Below are 19,250 nucleotides of genomic sequence, written 5' to 3'. Positions count from 1 at the left end.
AAATTTATATATTTTTAATTGAGTTTTTTACTAAAATTTTAATTTCATTGATTATTTAAAATATTTTTATTTAATCATTTTCTTTTGTGGCATTAATTTGATGTTATTTTTGTCTTTTCTTATTTAATTTATCAATCAATTTGTTTATTTTTTTCAAACTCTTCAATTAGTTTTTTTTTTCTCTCTAAAAAAAGTTAACAAAAAATCAACTCGTTCATTTTTTTTTTTGGGTAATCTCCTTCTACTCCCTTCTTTTATCTTTAAAAGCAAGTTGACGAAAAGAGAAGAAATGAGTTGATGGACGAATTGTACACAAAAGGATAAAAATAATGATTATATCATCTTATTGACAATAAAATCAAAATCAAATAATAAATATTTAGTTAAAAATAAAAATTATTTTAAACAACAAATAGAATAAAAACATTATTAAAAACTCAATATTAAAAATAGTCACACTTAAACCAAAAATCAATATTATTCCATTAAACCATAATATTGGTAATAATTGAACATTTATATCCTTATGTAGGTCTAACAAAAGACTACTTATTGTTCTTGTTAGAAAGGAGTGTGGCTCTCTTAAGATGAAAAAATTGATATTCCTAGAAAGTTGAGTTTATACTTTTAAGAATTGATCGTTGAATTGTTGATAACTTTGAAGGAGAGTCTACCTGTAGGCTAAGGTATTCAAAAGACATTCAAAATAAATAATAGACACAATTCATTATCAATTATTACTATATATGTGAATGAATATCTGAGTTATATAGTTGCATATGATCTGTTTAGGTTGAATCAAATTTGAGTAGATTTTGTAGATTTTATATTATTATGTATATAAGCCCACAAGCTTGGAATTCATGAATGAGATGCAGATCGATCAATTTGATGGATGAACGAGTTTCAATGTTATGCAAGTGTTCATTAGATTATTTTGATCTCATGATATTTTATTTTGTGAGTTGGATTACTTTAAGAGGGTTGTCTATTTTCAAATGACTAGTTGGATTATGTTGATATGATGTGATGATTGTTTATTTTCAAATGACTTCGGATTACTGTGGTGATCGTTTATTTTCAAACGACTTTGTGTTATAATTTGATGTGATGAGTTTTTTTTTAACTTCTGATTATCATGATCACTTATTTTCAAATATATTGGATTAATGTGATTGTCGCTTATTTTCAAATGAATTTGTACTACTTTGATCAAATGTGATGATCATTTATTTTCAGATGACTTCGTGATCCAATGTGATGGTTATTTATTTTCAAACAACCACAAATTATGATGATTTTGCTTATTTTCAATCAACTTCATACTATGATCTGATGTAGTGACCATTTATTTTCAAACGAACTTAGATTGTGATGGTCGCTTTGACCCTAAATGATCTCAAATTGTGATGGTCATTTTATTTAATAGATGACTTTATCACTTTCATATGATGTAGTAACCGTTCATTTTCAAAAGATTAGCTTTGTATTTCTTTCATCTAATGTGATGATTGTTTATTTTCAAAACGACAGTATTGCTTTTATCTGATGTAGTGATTGTTTATTTTCAAACTATCTTGGACATATTTGGATTTTTTTCATCCGTGATGGTCATTTATTTTCAAACGACCTCGAATGACTTCAGATGTAATTTCTTTGCGATACTTAGATATGAAAAAGAAAATTTTATTTCAAGAATGTACTTGCTCGGAAAAACCCGAAAAAAATCGAGCTAAGAAATAAAAATACATAATTTCATTACAGCAATTTAAATCAACTATAGTATATCTTTAAATTGTACTATACCTTCTTGAGTGATAAAAAAACTATTTTATCTTTATTTATTTTCGGTAACAAATTGATAAGATGGCTACATATCTCTTCTATTATTAATATAACTATGTATAAGAAATATAATTTTTCATTATTGGTGTTAAAGTTCATTTGTATGAAATGAAAAGAAAATGTTTGAAGTTATTTTATATAAGTTTAATTAAGTTTTAAATATTTTATAAATTTTTATTAATTAAAAATTTAATTACATTAAGTACTCAAAATATCTTTTATTTTCACTTAATAACCTCGTCATTTGATATTTAGCGGCAACTTGATGTTAGTTCTATATTTTCTTATTCTATGTCTAATCTCGTTCAACTTACTTCTCTCTCTCGAAATAAGTTGAATAAGATTGGAAACAAAAAAAAAACGAATTAATAGATGAATTATAGAAAGAAAAAAAAAAACAGAAATAACCACTGTATGATCATATTGACCATAAAATTAAATAATAAGTATTTAGATAAAGATAAAAAAAAAATTGAAACACATTTATAAGTTACATAAAACTTATTAAGAATTTTTTTATTAAGAATTTAATAAAAATAAGTTACATAAAACTTAAAGTCTCCAATTATAAAGTGATAATAGTTAGACATTTATATCCCTGTGTAGTAGGCCTATAAATATGTGACTATCCATGAGCCACATTTCCCATGCACAAAACAGAGGAAGCCAGTTTCCAATTAACCCAGAAATGAAGCACATAGCAAGCTCCATTGAAATTTCAGAGATGGAAGCTGAGAGGAACCAGAAGGAGGAAATGCAGAACAGGGAAACAGTGGAAACACTCTACAAGGCCCTGTTGGGTGAAGGCCAAATGGACACAGTGGCAAACATGCTAGCAAGTGACCTTGAGTGGTGGTTCCATGGCCCCCCACAGTGCCAACACATGATGAGGGTGCTCACTGGGGAAACTGCCCTCAACAATGGCTTCCGGTTCGAGCCAAGGAGCCTCACCGCCATCGGCGACTGCGTGATCGCCGAAGGGTGGGAAGGAAAGGCCTACTGGGTCCACGTTTGGACAGTCAAGAATGGCACCATCACACAGTTCCGAGAGTACTTCAACACATGGCTCGTGGTCAGAGACTTGAGGTCACAAACATGGGAAAAAAGGCTTGAAAACATGACATTGTGGCAAAGCCAGCCCCGTGATCTCTATCGCCGATCCTTGCCGGGACTTGTCTTAGCCATTTAGCTATAAGAGAAAGAAATACATATTCCTGTAGCTCGGAAAATTTATTGTATGAGCTTAGATCTTCACGTGTGCATAATTCAGATCAATCTCTACTACGTGACTCATGTTGATATTGATCAGAGCTATGGAGATGTGATAGTGGCGGACTATACAATAAATTTTCCGTAAGGTGAAATTTATGTGAGGTTTGTTACTTTTGTTTAATTAGTTGAGTGAAACCTTCATGAATTTGATCAATAACAGAAAGAGTCTTGAAAAGAGTATTTTGCTGGTATAGCTCTAGGTCTTGGTTGAAGTTCAAGAATGTGAAGTTGTGAGATAGTTGGGGTATAATCTTTGTAGGGTTGTGAAAGTTGTGGACCACATTGAGTTTTCGTACATATTTGGACTGATTAATTGTTCAATAAAATGACAGTGAAGTAAAAACTGTAAGTATACGAGCCAGACACATGCATATGTAGATAGCATCCTATAAGTGGAATTACTTTGGAGCTTGAAAGACCCTTAAATTAGAAATCTATAATAAGATAATCAATACATGGATATAGATATCTACTTCAATTGGAATTGCTTTGAAACTTGGAAGACGAACTAAAAATGGAAATGAACAAAAAGTAAAACAGCAGTTTTAATTGTCAATGCAGTTGGAATACTGAGATTGGAAAGGTTTTTTTGGGGGTCAAAGTTCAGAGTGGAAGGGCATTTTTTGATGAATTTGGTAATTATATGATCATGAAAATGGTAGTTCTAGAAAGTATATAGAACTGTGAAAATAATGCTAAATACTTTTGTACCTAAACCACTTGTGAACTCCAAGTTGCATGTTCTTATCGTAATACTCGGTATGCTTCATCTTTCTCGTTTTAGATAATGATTGATTCATTTGCCTACCAAGCTATAATAATCTACCAGTTTGGACTTCGCAGTTAGTTTAGGGAATGTAGTCAAGAAAGCAGAGCTTTTTGACAAAAAGGCTTTACTTCACATTAAAAGTGGAACTATTGGATTCATTCAACAAGTTGCCTAATAAGGACCATCCCTATCAAGTTGCATCAGTGTTCACCCCACACTGAAAAGTTATCAGTTGTTGCTGTTCAAGTAATTTGCATTGACGTACACGTGATATTATATTCATTTGCACAACTGTTTAACAATTTTGTTTGAAAATTATCAAACACAAGGTAACATCATGGCAATTGATTCGGAAAATAATGTTCAAATATTGCAAAAGTACAAGTCTATTTCGAAATGCATACATGACTGCTAAAACCCTTTTATATAATTGAGGTTTTTCTTCTTTATGTTCTTTTGATGTCCTTATTATTATCTTCAATTTGAATTGTTAGGGGAATTGGCGCTTCCATAGCATTTTGCTTTCTTTCTCTTGAAAACTCGATTCTGAGAGACTTGAATAATCTTTTGACTCTTCAGACCAGATCTTGGACAAATCATGACTGCTCCAAAATGAAGTTGACACTGATGTTACTTGAGGAGCTTTATCTTCAGAAGGCAATGAATTCAGTGCAGGCTGACCACAATTTTCAGTCGGTTTTTGGCAGAAAAAGTTGTCATCAACTATGTCATAGAACTCTGTAGTTCTTACTTCCTGTGAAAGGGAACACCAGAAACACAATAGCCACTGTATGCAATCGGTCACTGCTGGATTCCGACAGCAGATTTTATTTGGTGGCAAGGCAAGTTAAATCTTTCCCTCATTTGAATCCTCCATCCAATAGCCACCATAGAGTAAACCAAACACACAAAGAAATATACCTATCAACCGCAGAACTATTCTCACAGGCTCATCATCAATATTGATGGTAGCCACGTTGAATATCCAAAAGGGAGATACACAGAGGAGGAGGAAAGTTGCAACGTGGACATACATACATGTTACCAAAACGAAGTCTCTCCATATTCCTTCCAAAGGCACAAAAACTACAAAAGAGAGCGAGACATGCCACAAAAAGATTGTCCCAAAGATCAAATAGTCCCCCTCTCCATTGAGGTGTGTACTCAGTAAGACTATGCTCATTTCTTGATGCAAATGTATTACTAATGGGAATATGGTTCTGTGATTCTTCATCAGTTTTATACTCCTTTCCTAGAGGGCTGGCAATGCAGTAAACTCCTGCAAGTGCTGGAGCAGCAATTGCAATGGAGATGCATATACAAACCCCAACAACAGGCCTTTCGGATCTATTGAAACCCCAGTTAAGGCCAGAAAGGGCATATTGAGCAAAGCAATTAACATGAAGTAACACAACTATCACCATCATATGTATCCATCCATTCACGAGGTTTGCAAGTGTCATTCTTACTGTATGTTTTTCTTAGGATTATGATGTCATTTGGCTTCCACCTACAAAGAAGTACTAGATGGTGGAACCGCTTTGGATGTTGGTATAGACACATGAGAGTAAATAGTGCATTGAGAAATTGATTGTTGACCTCTAACCATGAGTTCCTTTGTGACTGCTTAGTAAGGATTTTGTTCAGCATTCCTGTCATAACGAGAAAAAGAATTGCTCCTGAAACAGCAACACAAACTACCCATAAAAGAAGGGCCATGTTCAAAGGATTCTTAATCCATTTTTTGCAGCTTCTCCCGAGAGATGGCCAATAAATCTTCTCCGTAAAAAAAAATGAAAGCTTTTCTCAACTTTTCCCTGATGAATGAAGGCACAAAATGTGAGAATTCATATCTTCCCTCAGTCTTCTGCATAGATGGAGAAGCTAATCTAGAACTGGGTGTGAGTCTCTGCAGTTTAAAGATATTGGTAATAGACGTCAACATTCTGTGTTTCCTTATATGATGGTTTTCATCCTTCAGAAGTCCCCTTTGGGATGATGAAATTTGAAGAGCACTGTTTACATTTACCTTGAAATCATTTGTATTTCCAACTGATGCTGCATCTTGCTGCAGATCCTCTTGCAAGCTTCCTCGAATACTAGCTTGAGTAATTCAAGCCAATAAGATTATGAAATATTTCTGTTTGAAGGTCCAACTACGATTTGATTATCTGCACAGAAGTCCATGTGGCTGAACAGTGATGAATACTACATTCTAATCACTAATTAAAGGAAGAAAACTTTCAAAGCTGATTAAATGATTATTGAGAATGGAGTCTTAAATCTTGACAAATAATAGAAAATTAACATGTTAAACTATTCAGATTCTTACACTGTTCAAGTTTTAAAGAAAGAAGTAACCATCAAATGACACGTATCAATGATAATTTGGTATCCTGAACATTCAATTTTAGTTTTGCTAAGGTTTAGTATCTTTTACTAACACAAGAACCTAAAACGTTTCTTAACCAAAAGGAAACATATTCTTTAAAATCAGCCAACGATGATATTACTTGAAGCCGTCACTACAAGAAAAATTAGTTTTAGTGACAAAAGTTAATGATAAATATAATATTTGTCACTATTAATATATTATTTGTGACTATTATTTTCCATGTCACTAATAATATATTATTTGTGACTATTTTTTTTCTTGTCACTAATATTGTTTATAATAGTGACAAAACTAAAAAAAATATCACAATAGATATATTAAAAAATTAATAACACATATCATAAATAATTACTAAAAAATTATTTTTCTTAAAATAAAAATATAGTTAATAAAAGAAATTGTTCTACTTTAGGTTTGAACTCATGACTCTTTAATGAGGTAAAAAGGTAAGTTTAACATTTCCACTATACCACTTTAGAATTACTATGAAATTTGTGTCAATAATAATAGGTTATAAATTCATTCTTACGTGTATAATACAAAACCTAAACATATATAAAAAATTATAAAATTTATATTATTTTATATTTGAATTTATGATCTTCCTTTTTAGAAGTAAACATTATTTTTATTTTGTGATAATGTAATTAATAGTGATATATAAAATTGTCACTATTTGTATATTAGTTGTAAGTATATTTTAATTTGTCACTATTTGTATATTAGTTGTGAGTATATTTTAATTTGTCACTATTTGTATATTAGTTGCAACTATCTTTACTTTGTCACAATTGTTTTATTAAAAATGACAAAATATGCATGTCATAAAATAATATAAATTATTAAATTTATATTATTTTATATTTGAATTTATGATGTTTCTTTTTATAAATAAACATTATTTTTATTTTTGATAATGTAATTAATAGTGATATATATAAAATTTGTCACTATTTGTATATTAGTTGTGAGTATATTTTAATTTGTTACTATTTATATATTAGTTGCAACTATTTTTAATTTGTCATAATTGTTTTATTAAAAATAACAAAATATGCATGTCACAAATAATTATTCATTAATATAAAATATCATATGATAAATTTATTTTTCTTTAGATAAGAATATAATTAATATTTTTTTTAATGCTTATAAAGTAATAAGGATGATATAATATTAATTTTCATTATTATTATTATTATTATTATTATTATTATTATTATTATTATATCACTAGTACTTGTTAATTTTTTTTTCTATTTTAAAATTTGAACATCATCTTTAATTCAAGAAACAACTTTCCCTTTATTGTGTCACTTTACCATTCCAATACTTATTTTAATACATTTATCTATTTATTCATATCATAATACATTTTATTATAATATTAGTTAATAATATGTTTACTTCAAATTTAAATTTAGCATATAAAATGTTAACCAACTAACTATTCTTTCTTTCTTTTTATTTCTCTTTCTCTCTTTCTATATATTATTTATATAAGTAAATAATAGTTGTGTAGATAGATATATGAAAATAAATAGATAGATATGATTCATAAGAATAAACATAATTAATAACAAAATTTGTTTTAGAAAATGATCTAAATCAACAATTTGGATCCAACTTTTATCTAATCTCATACCTTTCAAGACTTTGTGTAAATAGTGTATAGTGAAAACTAAGTTACCTTACACCTCTGTAGTTAGTTTATTTTTAGTGTTTATTCATGGGTCTCTACTGTAATAGGTCAAATCTATCAAATTAATTGATTTCTAGTATGATTCACTAATTTATAGGGAGATATGTTGGTATACTGGTATATTTGGATAAAATCTTTAGTGAAACAATATCTTTTACTAAATCAGTGTTACCTGATTTATCGACGTCTCACTCGCATTTGGTGGAGCATAGTGATAACTTGTGACGAGCTTCCATAACTACCATTGTTGCCATTCACAATGCTTTAGATGTGTTTTGACACGATTGGTTGGTCACCGAGACCCCGAGTGACTAACTCGTCCGGTATTGACCGATACATTAACAATTTGAGTACTTATACAACTAATGTATTAAAGTGAAAATGAAAACATATAAATAGAATTCATGAAATTATAGAATAAATAATTAAAAATACATAATTCATCAATTTCTTTTCAATTTAACACTCTTTTTATTTGATTATGTTCTTCTTTTTCTTCATACTTTATAAATAATATAGACTTATACTATTTATTAAATTTTATCTCTTTTTAAAAATAAAATTTATCCTTATCTTTAATATATTTTATAGTGTTAATTTGTTTAGAAAAACATGTTATAAAGTTTGTTATTAAAGTCATACTATATAATATGATTATATTTATTAATTTATTATTAACAAGATAATATGATTATATATAATTATAAAATATCATTGATTAAGTATACCTTTTTTTATTATATATAAATGCATAAATATAGAAAATAAGGAATCAATCTCTATTTGTAGGTTTTTTTGGTTATATGTTAAAATATTCAAAGATAAGTTTAGAAATGATACTTCAATCAGTTATAACTATATTAGTTATAATGTATATTGTAGACATCTGAGTTGTTTGGATTCTAAGAAAATAATATATCTCTAAATAAGAAGTTAGTATTTAGACTTATTATAAGAAAAATACAATTATTATCTTTAGGAATTGAGTTTATCAAATTATTAATGTTGTTTTACAAAAAAATATATACTAAACATTGTCATTAACATCGTAATATATAATATATAATATATAATATATAATTATTTAATTATAATTATTACTTTCTTATGGATAAAATAATATATTTAAATAAATAAATACTAAAATTTGAATATAATTATATTTAAGTTAATATATAATCAACACCTATTTTTAAATAAAATAAGATATAAAAATAAAATTTATCCTTATCTTTAATATATTTTATATTGTTAATTTGTTTAGAAAAACATCTTATAAAGTTTGTTATTAAAGTCATACTATATAATATGATTATATTTATTAATTTATTATTAATAAGATAATATGATTATATATAATTATAAAATATCATTGATTAAGTACAAATTTTTTTATTATATATAAATGCATAAATATAGAGAATAAGGAATCAATCTCTATTTGTAGGTTTTTTTTGTTATATGTTAAAATATTCAAAGATAAGTTTAGAAATTATACTTCAATAAGTTATAACTATATTAGTTATAATGTATATTGTACATATCTGAGTTGTTTGGATTCTAAGAAAATAATATATCTCTAAATAAGAAGTTAGTATTTAGATTTATTATAAGAAAAATATAATTATTCTCTTTAAGAATTAGGTTTATCAAATTATTAATGTTGTTTTACAAAAATATATACTATACATTATCATTAACATCGTAATATATAATATATAATTATTTAATTATAATTATTACTTTATTATGGATAAAATAATATATTTAAATAAATAAATACTAAAATGTGAATATAACTATATTTAAGTTAATATATAATCAACACCTATTTTAAAATAAAATAAGATAATTAAGTATTACTTTATAAAAAAATATAAAAAAGTAACCTTATTTATTAAAATAAAAATTATAAATTTATTTAAAAATATATAAATATATAAATGTTATTAAAAGTATAAGAAAAATAAATATTTATTTTAAAATTATAAAAGTTTGAATAACATTTAACATGATTTATAATGAGATAATTAAATTCCTTTTAAATTAAATTATAAAAAAGGCATGCTTTTTTAAATAAAATTGAAAAATAACTGATGTTATTTTGGGCTTTTTAGATGGATCCAGCACATATGTAACCCTAGAATTAAACTTCTTCTCAATATTACTCAAAGACTTATATTTGTGGATACCTAAAATTGAAGCAGTTATTCTTCTGATACTTGAAGCAGTTATCTTCGTGCTCTCTGAAGTTGCAGGAAGAGGATCCTATTCTCAATTCTTTTTTGTTTTCATGATTTATTGGTAAGTCCAGACTTAATTGGTTTCTTAAGACCTTTTTTTTTTTTGCTTCCCTTTGATAGAAGACACTCAAGGCACTATCGCATTTTCCTTTCTTTTCATCCTAGATTCCTCAATCTTTCACGACACCGTCACATCTTCGGGTAGAGTGAACTGCGTTTTGCAACCGCAGACGCTTTTTACGACGAAAGTGGAGGAGCATTGAGGGATTTCTTGTACGAGGGTTTTCGGAAGTGGAGGAGGATCCTGTTGGAGGAAGGAAGGTTGCGATGTTTGGGAGTTTGTTATTATTCTTTCATTCTTTGTTGCAGATAATATTTACAAGTCCAAAATTTAATTAGTGAAAGTTGTATCAATACATACAGATCAATATTGCCTCCTGTTATTTGATTTTTTAGCAATTTTTACATCTTTGTTTTATTCTTTATTATTACTATGTAAGTTGAAATTCTTTCGTTCTACAAGTGAAATGTAATGGATTCAGTTATTTGTGTTCATATGCTCTCTATGCAATTTCGTTTCTTATTTGTTATGTTTTTTTTCTCAAGTCCGCAAGAACATCATCACAAGGAAATTTTTTTATCACTGTTATCGGGTCTTCTCTTAATACTAATAATGATTCAATTGACACATTTAAAATGTTAAAATTGGGCCAAAATGATTTTATTGCTTACTTTTCAATACTTATTTCCAAAATCTTTACTTTTTTTAATCTCCTCCTCATTTAACAGTTGAAATGTTCCATTAAGTTGTATTAATAATTAAAATAAATTAGTAAATAAAATAAATTAATAAATAATTAGTACATAAAAATTGACATTAAAATGATATTAATTATTAATGAGTACATAAAAATTAACATTAAAATGATATTAATTATTAATTATAAATTATTGACAACTAATTTATTTATTCTCTTATACATTTGTGATAACTTGTTATTGTCACTATTACAAAAAGATATAGTGACAATTAATTTATCACTATTGTCTTATATACTTGTGATATTTTTTGGTTGTCACTATTACATTGAATTATTAGTGATAAGTATTATTGTCACAATAGAGTTTAGTTTTAGTGACATTTAAAATTATTGTCACAAGTATGATAGTGACAAGAGCACTAGTGACAATGTAATTATTGTCACAAGATATTAATAGTGACATATTTATAAGTTTTAGTGATGAATGTTTATATCACTAAAACTAATTTTTCTTGTAGTGCGTACAAATACAAAAGTATTACAAAAAAGCTGAAGAAACACAAATACTTTTCTATCTATTTAAACAATGAATGAGAATAATAGGGATGAATCCCCAGAGAATTTATACCATACACAAAAGCGTAGTACATAATTAATGAAAATCAGTATGGTTTCAGGAAATTAATAGAATTTGCATCTTATTAGCTAATAAAAACACTGCAAGGTATCAACAAATAGACCATAACGGTTGACCATCTCAAGTTGCTTATTTCCTTCCTAGAACTATTCTAGTTAATGTTGAATAAACTTTAATGTAATTTGTGGGTTTTAAAGTTAGAAGTTACTAGAAAAGAGTAGAATGGGAGTTTGGATATGTAAAAGGTCAAAAGTTGTGAGTGGGATTTTAATTGTGTTGTTAGTGGGGTTTTAAGGCCATAATGAAGACTTTTCTAGAAGAGCTTCCTAAAGCCTATAAATAGGATGCTCTCTCAATTGTAAGATACACCACAGAAAGAAATACAATAGAGAGATTTACAAAGAAGAGTGTTTCTTTTAGAGAGAATTTAAGTGTGAGTGAGTGTCTATTTTTTACAATTTGGTATCAAGAGCCAATGGCGAATGTGACGGGTCAAATACCGCTACCACGGTTAACGAAGGCGACCAGATATGACAACTGGAGCATTCAAATGAAAGCTCTTCTCGGTTCTCATGATTCATGGGAGGTGGTCGAAGAAGGTTTTGAAGAACCGACCAATACCACGGGTTATACGGCAGCTCAAACCAAGGCATTGAAAGAGATGCGATCGAAAGATAAGGCAGCTTTGTACATGTTGTATAGAGCTGTTGATGAGGCAATTTTTTGAGAAGATTGCTGGTGCGTCCACTTCAAAGGAAGCATGGGACATATTGGAGAAGGTGTCCAAAGGAGCTGACCGAGTTAAGCAAGTGCGTCTACAAACTCTGCGTGGCGAGTTGGAGAACATGAAGATGATGGAGTCAGAAAGTGTATCTGACTACATCACGCGTGTACAGGCTGTGGTGAATCAACTCAACCGAAACGGTGAAACTCTAACCGATGCACGAGTTGTGGAGAAGATTTTGAGAACATTAACAGACAATTTTGAGAGTATTGTGTGCGCGATAGAAGAGTCAAAGGACCTTGCGACGCTCACAGTCGACGAGCTCGTCGGTTCTCTCGAGGCACACGAGCAACGAAAGAAGAAGAAGAAGGAGGAAACACTCGAGCAAGCACTTCAAACCAAGGCGTCAATCAAAGACGAAAAGGTACTCTATCATCAAAATTCTCAATATAGAGGGCGTGGTCGTGGAAGTCGTGGAAACGGTCGTGGTGGAAAAGGCAGCAACCATGAAGGGTACTATAAGGAGAAGGAACAGTCGAGCCAACCAAATTGGCGTGGAAGAGGACGTGGTAGAGGAAGAGGCGACCGATCGAATTATTCCAACATCGAGTGCTACAAATGTCACAAATATGGTCACTATGCGAAGGATTGTAACTCTGACAAATGTTACAATTGTGGTAAAGTGGGGCATTTTGCAAAAGATTGTCGTGCTGATATAAAGATAGAAGAAACAACCAACCTAGCCTTGGAAGTCGAAACGAATGAAGGTGTTCTCTTGATGGCTCAAGATGAAGTCAACATTAACAATGACACTCTGTGGTACCTCGACTCTGGAGCAAGCAACCATATGTGCGGTCATGAGTACCTATTCAAAGATATGCAAAAGATTGAAGATGGTCATGTTTCATTTGGAGATGCATCAAAGGTGGAGGTCAAAGGGCGAGGTACGGTTTGCTACTTACAAAAGGATGGCTTAATTGGGTCACTCCAAGATGTTTATTACGTACCAGACCTCAAGACCAACATTTTGAGTATGGGGCAACTCACGGAGAAAGGTTACTCGATATTTTTGAAAGATCAACTCCTACACTTGAAGAACAAGCAAGGGCGTTTGGTTGCCCGAATTGAGATGGCAAGAAATGGAATGTACAAGCTGAATTTGAGAAGCATACGAGAAAAATGTTTGCAAGTCAACATAGAAGATAAGGCATCGTTGTGGCATCTCCGTTTTGGTCACCTACATCATGGTGGACTAAAAGAGTTAGTGAAGAAGAATATGGTGCACGGGCTACCCAACATGGACTACGAGGGAAAATTTTGTGAAGAATGTGTGCTCAGCAAGCATGTGAGAACCTCGTTTCCAAAAAAGGCTCAATATTGGGCTAAGCAACCTCTCGAATTGATTCATACCGACATATGTGGACCAATTACTCCAGAGTCCTTCAGCGGTAAAAGGTATTTCATTACCTTCATTGATGATTTCTCACGGAAAACTTGGGTTTACTTTCTGAAAGAAAAATCCGAGGCATTTGAGGTGTTCAAAAAGTTCAAGGTGATGGTGGAGAGGACAACTGATAAACAGATCAAAGCTGTACGATCTGATAGAGGTGGCGAGTATACTTCAACGACTTTCATGGAGTATTGCGAGGAGCAAGGCATAAGGCGATTTCTAACTGCACCATACACTCCTCAACAAAAATGGTGTGGCCGAGAGGAAGAATCGGACCATTCTCGACATGGTTCGATCAATGCTTAAGAGCAAAAAGATGCCAAAGGAATTTTGGGCGGAAGCTGTGCAATGCGCCATCTATGTGCAAAATCGATGTCCACATGTGAAGTTAGATGATCAAACACCACAAGAGGCATGGAGCGGACAAAAGCCAACAGTTTCTCATCTCAAAGTGTTTGGTAGTGTGGCTTATGCACACGTACCAGATCAACGAAGAACGAAGCTCGAAGACAAAAGCAAAAGGTATGTTTTTATTGGGTATGATGAGAAGACAAAAGGGTACAAGCTACTTGATCCAATAAGCAAGAAGGTGACGGTGAGTCGTGATGTGCAAATAAATGAAGCAAGCGAGTGGGATTGGAACAATTCTTCAGAGGTTATGATTGAAGTTGGAGAATCATCACCGACAAGTATAAATTCCGAAACAACCGATGATGAAGATGAACCACGACAACCTAAAATTCGAAGTTTGCATGATTTGTATGATTTGACAAATGAGGTACACCTAGTATGTCTTTTGGCAGATGCTGAAAATATCAGCTTTGAAGAGGCGGTGCGAGACAAGAAGTGGCAAACTGCCATGGATGAGGAGATTAAAGCGATTGACCGCAACAACACATGGGAGCTAACAGAATTGCCAGAGGGAAGTCAGCCCATTGGTGTGAAGTGGATATTCAAGAAAAAGATGAATGCTCAAGGCGAGATAGAGAGGTACAAGGCGCGACTCGTTGCGAAGGGATACAAACAAAAGGAGGGAATTGACTACGATGAGGTGTTTGCTCCCGTTGTAAGAATGGAGACAATTCGATTGCTCATTTCCCAAGCGGCTCAATTTAAATGGCCGATATTTCAAATGGATGTCAAGTCGGCATTCTTGAATGGTGTGCTTGAAGAAGAAGTTTACATCGAACAACCACCTGGGTACATGAAAATCGGAGAGGAGAAGAAGGTGCTAAAATTGAAGAAGGCACTTTACGGGTTGAAGCAAGCACCGCGGGCATGGAATACTCGTATCGATACATACTTCAAGGAGAACGGGTTCAAGCAATGTCCTTACGAGCATGCTCTTTACGCAAAGAACAATGGAGGTAACATGATATTTGTTGCTCTTTATGTTGATGATCTCATTTTTATGGGTAACAATAATGATATGATAGAAGAGTTTAAGGGCACAATGAGACGGGAATTTGAGATGACAGATTTGGGATTGATGAAGTTTTTCCTTGGCTTGGAAGTTAGACAAAAAGAGACAGGTATTTTTGTATCACAGGAGAAATATGCAAAGGAGATTTTGAAGAAGTACAAGATGGAAAATTGCAACCCAGTATCAATACCAATGGAACCAGGTGCAAAACTCTCAAAGTTCGATGGAGGAGAACATGTCGATGCAAGTAGATACCGGAGTTTGGTAGGAAGCCTTCGTTATCTCACATGCACAAGGCCGGATCTTTCATTAAGTGTCGGCATCATAAGTCGATTCATGGAGGAACCAGTTTACTCACATTGGAAGGCGTTGAAGCGAGTCCTACGGTACATCCAAGGTACTGTATCACTCGGATTGTTCTACTCAAAAGCAGAAGATTACAAGTTGGTGGGTTACTCTGACAGCGATTGGTGCGGAGACATAGATGATCGGAAAAGTACATCGGGATATGTATTCTTTATGGGCAACACAGCATTTTCTTGGCTTTCAAAGAAGCAACCGATCGTGACGCTATCGACGTGTGAAGCTGAATATGTGGCAGCATCTTGGTGTGTATGTCATGCGATATGGCTAAGAAACTTGTTGAGTAAGATGGAGCTAAAGCAACTAGATGCAACTGTGATTCAAGTTGACAACAAATCAGCAATTGAGTTGGCAAAGAACCCAGTGAACCATGAAAGAAGCAAACATATTGACGTTCGTTTTCACTTTATTCGTGATCATGTGAAGAAAGGAAGTGTGGAATTGGTGCATGTGGCAAGTCAAGATCAAGTTGCTGATATCTTCACAAAACCGCTACCGAAAGTCTTTCTCGACAAATTCAAGAAGATGATTGGCATGATGGATGGTAGAAACATTTAAGTTTATGGGGGAGTTTTGTTGAATAAACTTTAATGTAATTTGTGGGTTTTAAAGTTAGAAGTTACTAGAAAAGAGTAGAATGGGAGTTTGGATATGTAAAAGGTCAAAAGTTGTGAGTGGGATTTTAATTGTGTTGTTAGTGGGGTTTTAAGGCCATAATGAAGACTTTTCTAGAAGAGCTTCCTAAAGCCTATAAATAGGATGCTCTCTCAATTGTAAGATACACCACAGAAAGAAATACAATAGAGAGATTTACAAAGAAGAGTGTTTCTTTTAGAGAGAATTTAAGTGTGAGTGAGTGTCTATTTTTTACAGTTAAGCAATAAGAGGCTAACTAGTTACTACTACTTTTTTTCATTCAATTACGTTTAGTTCTTTATAAAATTCCTTTTTCAAAAAGTTCATTTTCTAAAAACTTCATTACTAGTTTTATTTGTCTCGTTTAAGTTTAGGCATCAATGAAGAAAATTTCACATCGAAGACCCTTAACATGTTGTAAATGTCAGAAAGCACTGAGTTCTAAAACCTAGCAAACCCATACAACATAAAATATGCAGTCAAGTAGACAAGTGGAATACCGAGTACAGCTTTCTAAAGGGGTGCTCAGAGTGAACCTAACTATAAATTTTTTAAAAAGCATCCATTTTTCACTGTTGCAACTTGGGAATGTTCAGGTAAGCCAAGTTACAGCACGAAAGGCTTTCTGCAAATCATGAGATGAATTAAAGTCATTAAATGTTTGAAGATTCCTACTTTTGTAGATATTTAAAAGGTTCTAAATATTCTCCAAGTTAGAATTAGCAACAAATTTGAATGTAAACATTTGGACACTTCCATAGAAGTAACTGGGCATTGTTTATATGAATGTAAGACTAAGAAGCTTGTCATTCTGATTCATGGTAAGAGCAATGGAAACTATAGTGAAAAAATGAGAAAAAGAATGCATTTTAGAGTGGTCATGTTCAATGTGAGGAAGGTGAAGGGATTACCTATAGGTCCAATTCAAGTGCTAGAGGCAACAATGGTGTGAAAAAGTTACCAATCCAATCCAGAAAGAAAGGAAAACACATTGAGGAATATGATGAACGTGAAAAAGATTTTGACTTTATTGGCACTTGCAGTTGCATAAGCGGGAATATGGTTCAAATATTTTCAAAACACTAGAGGGATCCCTTTTTTCACGTGGCACCTTTTTGATGTTTCAATTTGACTTTAGCTCATAGGTGTTATGAAGAGAAAAAAAAATGTAAAAGAAAAGTAAGATAACATAAAAAAAATATGACACTTATCTCACAGGACAGGACAGGTAAACTAAAAAAATGTTAAAATAAAACCAAAATTTAAATTCTGAATTCTCAAATTAATTTTGGAATCATATATTATAATTTGTATTGAGTAGTAGTAACATTCAATAACAATAAAAAAAGTCCTAAAATATATCACACATAGATGACATGTAATGCTAGAATGAATGTAATATTTTGAAAAGAAATAAATAACATACGTAATCATAAGTCTAATAGAGCAAACTTTTTTCTTATATTTAAATTTGTGAAAACTTTATTTGAATATAATGTTATAATTAAACATAGTACATGCATTAGGTGATTAACAAATCAAGAAGAAAGGAAATTGTAGATCAAAGCGTTCAGGGCTCAATGTTCGGTGGTCGGATCTCGATGTATGGCACAGGCAGGTTAGCTTAGCTGTTGGGCCAGTATAGTGGGTCATGTGATTATGCCCAATTTGGTTAGTAAATCCAACGTGGCATAAGGTAACCTTTTAGTAAAGGATATTTTTGAACCTAAGGGGACGCATAACACATATGGTGCCTTGATGGTCCACGTCTTTGGACAGGGGATCATGGCAGGACCGTTCAACGACTCACTGATCAGAAATCCAGCAAGAACGTTTGGGGAGATACGACGTCAAGTTGTCACTCACATTAGTGCCGAAGAAGCAGTATCTATGAAGCGCGACAACACATACCCAGGGCAAGCCAAGCCCAAAGAAGGTAGCCGAGCCCAACCTCTGAGGGTCCATGAAGCCACGACAAAGAAGAGGTCAGACGCAAGGTGAGCACCATACATAGCTAGGAAGAACCAGCCCAGGACGAAGGCAAAGGAAGACTTGCCATTTCGACCAAGGTTCTAGATGACTTACAAAGAACTGTTGAGCATGCCAAGAGTAGTGATAAACTGAAATTCCCCCAAAAGTCTGACAGGAACTTAGGATCACAAAAGGAGACCTAGTGCGAGTTCCACAAGGAGTTTGGTCATGACGTAAAGCATTATATAACACTGGGCTGTTAGTTAGCAGGACTGGTGAAGGATGGATTCTTGAAGAAATATCTGGAAGGGAACCAGGAGGGGTTGAAGGAAGAGATTGCTTCAACGGACCAAGGGCATGAGGTACCAGTCCATGGCGAGCTGAACACCATCTCGAGAGGATTCTTAGGAGGGGGATGCTCTGTCTCCAAGCGTAAGAAGTACACGAGAGAGGTGATGGCAATAGAGGCGAGGAAGTTTAACCAACCGATAGAGCCCGACCTCTGCTTTACAAGTGCTGACTTGGTAAATGTGGTCCCCCATGAGGATAATCCAGTAGTGATATCCGTTGCCACCGTGGGAAGAAGAGTACACTGAGTTCTCATCGATCGAGGAGCTTAACTGATGTGATGTTCTGTGTAATGTTTAATATTTTGTGATTGTCGCCTGACTAGCTAAGGCCATATGATGGTTGTTTGTTTGGTTTTTTCGGAGATCCGGTGGAGGTGCGAGGGCATGTGGAGCTGAGGACGACTTTCTCAAATGGTGCCTCATCTCGCACAATCAATATCATGTATATAGTAGTTAATGTTGTCTTGGCCTATAATATGCTTTTGGGAAGACCCTCATTGAACAGGTTAGGCGCGGGGGCCTCGACGAGTCACATGAAAATGAAGTTGCCCTCCCTTGAGGGAGGGGAAGTTCAAACTCGGTGCGTCACTAGGTCGAGAGTTACAAGACAAGATAGTTGGAGTAATATCCAGGCATATGGATGCTTTTGCCTGGTCATCCTTGGACATTCCCGGGATAGACCCAGACTTCCTGTGCCATAGGCTTACTA

The 19,250-nt window shown here is 32.6% G+C and overlaps 1 protein-coding gene and 1 pseudogene across 1 annotated transcript; one reads left to right on the top strand and one right to left on the bottom strand.

The window, feature by feature from the left end:
• The first annotated feature begins 2,498 nt into the window (after positions 1-2,498).
• LOC137819406 (senescence associated gene 20) lies at positions 2,499-3,466 on the top strand. Its single transcript, XM_068623242.1, has one exon. It carries the CDS (start codon positions 2,534-2,536, stop codon positions 3,032-3,034), a length of 501 nt encoding a protein of 166 aa, XP_068479343.1. The 5' UTR covers positions 2,499-2,533; the 3' UTR covers positions 3,035-3,466.
• A 714-nt stretch (positions 3,467-4,180) lies between these two features.
• LOC137819405 (uncharacterized) lies at positions 4,181-6,054 on the bottom strand (annotated as a pseudogene).
• Between the last annotated feature and the right edge of the window lie 13,196 nt (positions 6,055-19,250).

The sequence above is a fragment of the Phaseolus vulgaris genome, chromosome 10 (genome assembly GCF_000499845.2).
Source record: "Phaseolus vulgaris cultivar G19833 chromosome 10, P. vulgaris v2.0, whole genome shotgun sequence".
Taxonomy (NCBI): Eukaryota; Viridiplantae; Streptophyta; class Magnoliopsida; order Fabales; family Fabaceae; genus Phaseolus; species Phaseolus vulgaris.
Note: the sequence above shows the minus strand (reverse complement) of the source record. Positions and strands in the feature narration are given on the sequence as shown.

Coding starts and splice junctions, on each gene's coding strand:
- LOC137819406 (XM_068623242.1), top strand. CDS start 2,534: ATGAAGCACATAGCAAGCTCCATTGAAATTTCAGAGATGGAAGCTGAG.